Below are 9917 nucleotides of genomic sequence, written 5' to 3'. Positions count from 1 at the left end.
GAAAAAATACTCAAGATTAGATCTTCACTATTGTCTGTGTTGAGAATGAAAAAAGTGTGTGTAAAAGACATGCAGTCTCTACTTGGGTTGTTGGCTTTTGCTTCCAGAATCATGCCGGTTGGTAAGGTTTTCTCCCGGAGACTGTACCTCGCTATCTCCGGTTTAAAATCCCCCTATTCGCATGTGAGGGTTACTCAGGACATGAAGGAAGATTTGTTAGTATGGCTACAATTTCTCACACATTTTAACGGTAGGACGGTTTTGCAGGAGGACTTTGTCTTAGACAAAGACTTCCTTCTATTCACTGATGCTGCTGGGTCCTGCGGTTTTTCTGCTATTTGGCAGTCTCAATGGTGTGCGAACCATTGGAGTTCCAATTGGCGTGCAAAAGGTTTTCTGAAGAATATTGTTTTACTGGAATTATTTCCAATCATGGTAGCCTTGGAGATATGGGGCCCCTTCTTTCAGAAAAAACTAATTTTGGTAAGAACTGACAATAAAGGGGTTATGTTTGCTATTAACTGTCTAACTTCAAAATCTCCGCCTGTCATTATCCTTTTGCGCCACATGATTTTTAAATGTTTGAGTCTTAATATTTGCTTTATGGGACTTAAATTGATGCCCGTTTCTGAATATATTGAACATTCTGTTGCTCCTTCAACCATGGCTGGATACCAACGGCCTGGTTCATGTGGCTGTCATTTATGGCCTCTACCCGAGAACCTATTGGTTCCTTTTCTGAACATTTAGTGTTGTTATTTTTACAGTCTTTGTTCATTAAACAGTATTCATGGTCTTATGTCCAGAAGACTCTAGCAGGCGTTTCATTTTTTCTAAAATTACACAATCAACCTTCTTGTTTTCAATTCTTTTCTGTTCAGCAGGCTCTGAAAGGGTATAAGAGGGATCATTTTCACAAAGATAGGCGTTTGCCCATCACCCCCCTTATTCTGGAGAAGCTTTGTTCAGTCGTTTCGGTTATTTGTTTTTCTAGTTTTGAGGCTATACTTTTTTGGGCGGTTTTTTCTTTGGCATTTTTTGTGGCTCTTAGGGTTTCAGAACTGAATATCATTCAAGCTTCTGATGTTTTCCTTTCAGCTACAATGGTTAGGATTTTTATTCGTCGTTCTAAAACTGATCAGTGTGGTAAGGGTGCGTGGATAAAGTTATTCTCCTGTTCTAATTCAGCTATTTGCCCGGTAGGTTTGCTACATTGTTATTCTCAGGTTAGGCCTTTAGGTTATAATAATTTCTTTATCCACGAATCTGGTGCCCCACTGACAAAATATCAATTCATTTGTGTTTTTAAAAAATGTTTGAAAAGCCTTAGATCTACAAGATTATCATCTTACATCGCATTCTTTCAGAATCGATGCTGCTACTGAAGCAGTTAAATTAGGATTAGACACTGATTTTATTAAAAAAGTGGGTAGATGGAAGTCGAACAGCTATCTTTTATATGTTCGCCCTAACCATTCTTTTTGATTCTTTATAGGTCATGCCAGAACGATATGGATCATTGGCCATTCTTTTGTTTATTGGGCACAACAAAGAGCTGCTGTCAGGAGTTATTCTTGTAATTTAGGTTTGGATCCCCTGCATTTTAAAGTTTTGTGGTTTGGTAAAAGGGGTATGGTGTGGTCTGCTTTGCTGCCAGAAGTTGGTAGGCTTCTTCAAAAGTTTTCCCCTCCTGATGAATTGATTATCCATCTAGGGGGTAACGATATAGGAAAATTCAAAATGTTGGACATTATTTTTACAATCAGGGATGATCTTCTTAGGCTTCAGTTATCTTTTTCTAACACAGTGATAATCTTTTCTGAAGTGGTGCAAAGGATGTGTTGGCTTTCCTTGCCTGTCAAGCACCCTTTTGAGAAGATTAGGCGCCGTATCAATAGAGCAGTTGCTAGGTTGCTGACTCCTTTGAATATTCTATCTTTTAGGCATTCTGAGTTGGAGGGCTTCGTTGGAGGTCTTTATAAGAAAGATGGGGTTCATTTATCCGGCATTGGTCTGGATATTTTTAATGCTAATTTGGGCACTTGCGTGGAAATGGCCAATCACCTGTCTTTTGGGTTATTTTGAAATCTGAAGTTTATACAGCCTGAGCCGTAGTGGCTGGGTTTGTTTAAGTGTTAATAAATGAATTTTATGAATTATATTGTCTTTAAACCAATAATAAAGCAGCTGCGACCTATTCATTCCATGCAAGTGTCAGTTTGTTATTCTTTTAAAGTTATTTATTAATTGTTAAGGGGTCCTGCCTGCTGTCCCATGATAGAAAAGGGGGAGAAGTTTCAATCCCCCCTTTTCCCATGGGAGAGCGGCAGGGCAGGTAGTTTCAAGGCTCCCCTTGAAGAGGCCTGCTCTGGATCTGCAAGGGTTGCCTGTCACGAGGCTTGGGAGAGCAGAAAACGTGACTTTCCCGGGCTTTCCTTGAAACATCTGGTGTCCACGAGGCCTGCACGTGATTTTCCGGGGCTTTTAGGGTTCTTTGGGCCCAGTACCGGTTCTAGCCAGTTAGGTCCAATGATAATTAGGGCTATAAAAGAGAGGGTTCCATGCAGCTGATCAGTCGCCTCAGAGAACAGGATTGTGGTGTCCCCCTCCCCCTTCCATGTGTATTATTTTTGTCGCGGCTGCAATTATGTGGTATTGTCACCTTTAAAAATATATATATATATATATATATATATTATAATAATACAAAGTATATTGGGCCAAATTCCCAAAAACGTAGCCTAACTTAAATTTCAGCAGTTAAGTTACACGGCCTTAAAATTTCTACCTAAGTGCCCGATCCACAAAGCACTTACCTAGAAATTACACGCCGTGTAAATTAAGTGCCTCCATCGCAAGGCGGTCCTCCTCTCCGGGGGGCGATTACTATTTAAATGAGGCGCGCTCCCGCGCCGGCCGTACTGCGCATGCGTGTGACGTAATTTTCCCGACGTGCAGCGCGCGAACGTAATTTACGCCGGGCTTTGTGGATTGCGACGGGACAATAAAGTTGCGCCGGGTGAAAAAAAAAATACGCGCCGGGAAAACAAAAAAAAAAAAGAAAAATTGACAGCGTCGCTCGGCATGCATTCCTGAGAGGGAGAACTCCATGCCAATTTTCAAAGAAAAAACCGGCATGGGTTCCCCCCCCAGGAGCATACCAGGCCCTTAGGTCTGGTATGGGTTGTAAGGAGACCCCCCCTACGCCGAAAATTCGACGTAGGGGGTCCCCCTACAATCCATACCAGACCCGTATCCAAAGCACGCTACCCGGCCGGTCAGGAAAGGGAGTGGGGACGAGCGAGCGCCTCCCCCCCCTCCTGAGCCGTGCCAGGCCGCATGCCCTCAACATGGGGGGGTTGGGTGCTCTGGGGCAGGGGGGCGCACTGCGGGCCCCCCCACCCCAGAGCACCCTGTCCCCATGTTGATGAGGACAGGACCTCTTCCCGACAACCCTTGCCGTTGGTTGTCGGGGTCTGCGGGCGGGGGCTTATCGGAATATGGGAGTCCCCTCAAATAAGGGGGCCCCCAGATACCGGCCCCCCACCCTAAGTGAATGGATATGGGGTACATCGTACCCCTACCCATTCACCTGGAAGCAAAGTGATAGTTATTAAACACACAACACAAGGGTTTTTAAAATCATTTATTAGTCTGCTCCGGAGGCCCCCCTGTCTTCTTTAGCTCTAATACCAGGGAGGGCTTCTTCTTCCGCTCTCCGGGGGGTCTTCTCCACTCTCTGGGGGGGCTTCTTCTTCCACTCTCCGGGGGGGGTCTTCTCCGCTCTCCGGGGGTCTTCTTCTATCTTCGCCACTCTCCGCTGTTGACTCGGCGCACCCCGGTTCTTCTGCAGCTGTCCGGTGCCTTCTCCTTCAGCGCTGGCTGCCTGCTATCTTCGTGTGTTAGCTCAATTACTAGCAGGCAGCCAGCGCGGTCTTCTGTGACGTCATGTTCTTCTCTTCTGTTCTTCTCCCCTCTTCCGATGTTGACACGACGCCTCTTCTCACTGCAATGATGGAAGCGCGCCTTGCATCCCATTTATATAGGCATCACCGTCCCATCATGCTCCGGTAGGTACCCACGTGGTGGGTGCACGTGGGTAGGCAGGCACCGGACAGCTGCAGAAGAACCGGGGTGCGCCGAGTCAACAGCGGAGAGCGGCGAAGATAGAAGAAGACCCCCGGAGAGCGGAGAAGACCCCCCCCGGAGAGTGGAAGAAGAAGCCCCCCCCGGAGAGCGGAGAAGACCCCCGGAGAGCGGAAGAAGAAGCCCTCCCTGGTATTAGAGCTAAAGAAGACAGGGGGGCCTCCGGAGCAGACTAATAAATGATTTTAAAAACCCTTGTGTTGTGTGTTTAATAACTATCACTTTGCCTCCAGGTGAATGGGTAGGGGTACGATGTACCCCGTATCCATTCACTTAGGGTGGGGGGCCGGTATCTGGGGGCCCCCTTATTTGAGGGGACTCCCAGATTCCAATAAGCCCCCGCCCGCAGACCCCGACAACCAACGACAAGGGTTGTCGGGAAGAGGTCCTGTCCTCATCAACATGGGGACAGGGTGCTCTGGGGTGGGGGGGCCCGCAGTGCGCCCCCCTGCCCCAGAGCACCCAACCCCCCCATGTTGAGGGCATGCGGCCTGGCACGGCTCAGGAGGGGGGGCGCTCGCTCGTCCCCACTCCCTTTCCTGACCGGCCGGGTAGCGTGCTTTGGATACGGGTCTGGTATGGATTGTAGGGGGACCCCCTACGTCGATTTTTCGGCGTAGGGGGGGTCTCCTTACAACCCATACCAGACCTAAGGGCCTGGTATGCTCCTGGGGGGGAACCCATGCCGGTTTTGATTTTACAAATTGCCGTGGAGTTCTCCCTCGGGAATGCATACCAAATGCCGTCGCTTGAATGGGCTTTTACATGGTGTGGCTAACTTTCCACATTGTAAAACCAGCCCTAGTTTTGCGCAAGCAAATCGGAACTTACGCAGAAATCACAATGCTGAAAAGCTTTGTGGATCTGCTTAAGTCCTCATTTGCATACTCAAAGCGGCATTTCAATGAGAAATGCCCCCAGCGGCGGATGCGGTACTGCATCCTAAGATCTGACAGTGTAAGTGTCTTACACATGTCAGATCTTCTGCCTAACTTTGGAAAAAGCCTTTTGAGGAAAAGTTAGGCACAGAGATAGGCAGGCTGAACAGCAGTTCCGCCTGCGTATCTCTTTTGAGAATTTGGCCCTATATGTCTGAAGGTGGACAAAATTTGTTATGACTCTATCTATTTGTTATGGTTTATTTTGAAATCTGAAGTTTATACAGCCTGAGCCGTAGTGGCTGGATTTGTTTAAGTGTTAATAAATGAATTTTATGAATTATATTGTCTTTAAACCAATAATAAAGCAGCTGCAGCCTATTCATTCAATGCAAGTGTCAGTTTGTTATTCTTTTAAAGTTATTTATTAATTGTTAAGGGGTCCTGCCTGCTGTCCCATGAGGTGATGTGGAATAGGGATGTACAGTACAGAGTACAGAATGAGGGTATGTGGAATAGAGAATGTACAGAACAGAGTACAGAATGAGGTGATGTGGAATAGAGAATGTACAGTACAGAGTACAGAATGAGGTGATGTGGAATAGGGATGTACAGTACAGAGTACAGAATGAGGTGATGTGGAATAGAGAATGTACAGAACAGTTTACAGAATGAGGCGAAATGGACTAGGGTATAGACTTTTCAGCAGTTTTACCAAAAACACAAATACAGCAGCATAACAATTTGCAATCAAATAATTTATTTTGGTAACAGAAATTTTACAAGCTGCCTGATTGCATGTATCCAGCTTCTAATGCAAGCCCAGTGTTACCCTAATAACCAATTGATGATATCAGTATTTTAGTGCAATGAAATCATAGTGCAGAAAAACATGACAGGGTCTTCTGCCCTCCCCACACTGAATACTTTATGTCCACTGAGACCTTACACAGCTATAAACATTTACTAACAAACTCCACGTTATGCACTAAGGTAATTGATATGTTCTTCTATTTTTGTTCAGCTTTTGGCCTGATACTGTTATTAGTTGATTAATTTTCTTATACCACAAGGTATAATAATAAATAAATATTTTGCATGTACAACATGAAATGTATAATTTGTAAGAAATCATCTGGTCTGGTCAACATCACACAATTAAAATGCTCTTTTATAGCAACTTTTCAAGTTATTTACATATGTAATGCAAGGGGAATTAAATAATGTAAACTAAGGCTATCAGTGAATAAAATTACAGAGTCACTAGTGCCAGGTATGGTAAAACACATGCCAAACTGAAATGTGATTCGACTTCATTGACTATTTCTTGTTTAAAAAGTTCAGTATCCAAACGTTGTGTCCTGAGTACTCAAGTTTAACTCCATGGTCACTCCTGTGACCTTGATGACACATATGTTTTGTTTGGCATGCTCATAAGGAAATAAGTTCTCTGTGAATCAGTTACAAAATTTAATTCGGCTAAAATTGGCAAGATTTATATCCCAGATTTCTGTGCAATCCAGTTGCGGAAATATGTGACCCTGGTGTAAACACCTGGTTTGTTTGCTATGGCGCAGCCGTATCCAAAGCTTACAATTCCAATGAGGGACCACCGGTTATTAGACTGTAGTGCCACAAGGGGGCCTCCAGAGTCTCCCTGCATTTAGGGAATAAAAGAGTAAAATTCATTAGTGCTTGTTATGCTTCAGTTTCAACGTGGAAAATGCTAAAGGCAAACTACACAAGTCCAAGGCAACACAAATAAAATCCATAAACACATGACAAATGTCTATATCAAACAATCTAGCCAGTGACTCTTAATAAGAGCTTAATTTACATTCAACTGAAGTGTTATAAGTGGGGATAAATAATGTAAATTTGTTATGTAGAATAAACCAGTACGGAAAATTCAAACTGAGCATATGATGAGATGCATAAGCAGAAGTATCCAAAGTGATCAGTAGGTTTAGAGTAGCCGTTTTCAACCAAAATTCGGTGAAACCCTGGGGTTTTTCCAGAGGTTTTCAGAGGTTGCTTGAGCAATTTGTGCCTTTAAAGCCTCGTACACACGCACGGTTTTCTCGGCAAGAAAGCTCTGCCATCAGTTTTCTTGCTGATTCTTGCCGAGTAAACTGTGCGTGTGTACGAGCCTTTGAGGTTTCTCATCAAGAAAACTGCTCAGAATCTAGACGAGAAAAATAGAGAACCTGCTCTCGTCGTGAGATTCTTGGCAGTGTTTTCCTGTGTATACTTACCTCTCCATGGAAACCCGCACATGCTCGAAATGACTTTGATGCATGCGCGGTAGCTTCCTAGGCATAGGTAGGGTGAAGCAAGATGGCGGCGACGGCATCGAATGTGACGAGCGCAAGCTCGTCGTAGTAGATGACGTTACCACGTTCGTGCCATTCAAAAGAACGGCGGTTCTTTTGAATGGTGTCTGTACACTCGGCTGGCAAGAGATTCTTGCCAGGAATCTCGTCAGGAAAAATAACCTTTTTTTCCTGACGAGAATCTGGACCGTGTGTCCAGGGCTTCAGAAAAAAAAATCCACATGATTATATGTAAAAAAATGTAAAACCATTTATCATTTTCCTTCCACTTTTTCACAATTATGTGCCACTTTGTGTTGGTCTATCACATAATCCTAATAAAATACTGAAGTCCGAAGATATAGACTGAAGGGGCTAACTAATCTGCTAACAAAGGAAGTTACCATTAGACACAGGATATCTTTTCGATTTCTGTCAAGATCAACGGGTAGTTTTTCACATAGATGTAGAAATATACTTTAATGGTTTCATGGATTTGGTATCAATGGTATGTTTAACCAACCAAATGGGTGCAAAATAAAAAGAAGTTAATTGCCAGGGTATAAATAAATTGTAACCATTTTGATTTGGTGGCCCTAAGTGACCCTATATTGTTTTCTGTCAATTTTCTAGTATTTGAGGCCCCCGAAAAATATGTTTCTTAGTAAAGCTTTTAATAAATGTTTTACCAATACGAAGACAATAATAGGGCTCCTATATGACCTAAAAATGCAGACAGAGCTTGAATTTGCTGTTGAGAAAGGAAAAGTCAGGAATGACCTCCTTTACTGTTGACTCATGAACCCAAGTAGGGTAAGAAAATTGACAGTGGCAATGGTGATGATTATCAAATCTTTATTCCTTTTACAAATATCTTAAGATGAACAAAATGCATGAAACTTACCTGACAAGAATCAATTTTCCCTTCAATATATCCAGCACATATCATTGATGGTTTTATTATGGCTCCATACATCTGAGAACTGCTGCATAAACTTGTACTTATTATCATCAGCTGAGCCTGTTGCAGAATAGAGGGCAAGCTTCCGCCTTTAAAAAAAACAAAAAAAAAAACACATTGTTTTCCAGCAAATATCCTAATATTGGTAGCAAGTAAAGGATAGATAATAATATGATATGTCAGTAGTACCAACCTCCATCTGTCAGTGTTCCCCATCCAGTGACATAACAGGAAGAATTGTCAGGAACGGCAGTCAGAGTATCTGCCAGACACACAGGTTGGATGTACTGAGTAAAGTACACTGGAGATGACAATTCTATCAAAGCAATATCATTAAATACTATTCCACTGGTGTAATTCTCATGGATAACTATAGTTCTGATGCTTAATCCAGATCCGGAGGTTAAATGATTTGTTCCTAAAATGACAGTCCATGCATTCACATCTTTGTTCCTGTGGAAATATACGTTTTACATTATATATTTTAAACTGTTTCTTAAATATGTTATTATTATGTTGATGTTATAAATATTACAACTTATAAAAAATAAAGTCTTATCAACCTTTATGTTAACACAAATATATTATTCAACGAGTAAGTGCAAAGATCCATAAGCCATAGAAGCCAACCAGATAACAGTTTGCTGCAATCAAACTAGTGGAGGAACTACTCATCTCAGTATGGTACATCTACATAGTTCCCAACTGTCCCTGATTTCGAGGAACTGTCCCTGATTCGGAGCAATGTCCCTCTTTCCCCCTCATTAGTCCCTCAATTTGGTCTGATCTACAGTATATAGATGTATATAAAATGCACTTTTTATCTATCAAAAAGTGTTTTCCAGTGCTAAACCTTTCATCCAATTTCTTAATTGCTATATTTGTAAATTCCAAGAGCTAATATAAAAGAGTAGTAGTAGTAAAAAAAGCTCTTGTGGGTTTAACCAATATCTTGTTTTTCTGTACAATTGTCCTTTAAGGGGGCATGGCAAGGGGTGTGTCCTATGCCTGCATACTTTTGCTGGTATGTGTTCCTCTTTCCCATCTCGAAAAGTTGGGAGGTATGCATCTAATCAGAGCAGGATTAAAGTCAAGTCTAGGTGAATGCAAAATCAGCTTGAAGAAGATGAAATGCAGGACAGAAGAATTTCAACTGCATGTTTCAATTAACTCTGCACCTTTTAATGAATTCTAAATGATCTCAGAAGTTCTCAATCTGATATCACAAAACAAAACAGAGGGTGCACCGGCCTAGTACATTATCCTCAACAGTAATCTTTAATTTGTAAAAAAATAGATAAGTATTATACTCACAAACTAAAGCCTCGTACACACGACCGAGGAACACGACGGGCGAAACACATAGTTTTGCTCGTCGAGTTCCTTGTTAGGCTGTCGAAAATGTCTCCATTGCCGTCGAGGAAAAAGAAGACATGCTCTCTTTTTGGCTCGACGAGATCCTCGACAGTTTCCTCGTCGAAAAATGTATACACGACCGGTTTCCTCGGCAAAAAAAAAACCCAGCAAGTTTCTTGCTGGTTTTTGCCGAGAAACTCGGTCGTGTGTACGAGGCTTCATAGATGTATCACAGTCTTTCATAAGACTTCATGCTTTTTGCAA

General features: G+C 42.7%; 1 protein-coding gene across 5 annotated transcripts in view; it reads right to left on the bottom strand.

Annotated features, from left to right (window-relative positions):
* Positions 1-5763: 5763 nt before the first annotated feature.
* The window catches only part of LOC120916712 (transmembrane protease serine 11F-like), a 45768-nt gene continuing 41614 nt past the window's right edge, over positions 5764-9917 (bottom strand). For all 5 annotated transcript variants that reach the window (XM_040327680.1, XM_040327682.1, XM_040327681.1 and 2 more), the window contains 3 exons: positions 8491-8750; positions 8241-8386; positions 5764-6681 (listed from right to left, as the gene is read on the bottom strand). In XM_040327680.1, the coding sequence (XP_040183614.1) occupies positions 6520-6681; positions 8241-8386; positions 8491-8750 (568 nt within the window). In that variant the 3' untranslated portion in view covers positions 5764-6519. The remainder of the gene's footprint in view (positions 6682-8240; positions 8387-8490; positions 8751-9917) is intronic.

This window comes from Rana temporaria, chromosome 1 (genome assembly GCF_905171775.1).
Source record: "Rana temporaria chromosome 1, aRanTem1.1, whole genome shotgun sequence".
In the NCBI taxonomy this organism is placed as follows: Eukaryota; Metazoa; Chordata; class Amphibia; order Anura; family Ranidae; genus Rana; species Rana temporaria.
This window is presented reverse-complemented; position numbering and strand designations above follow the sequence as displayed.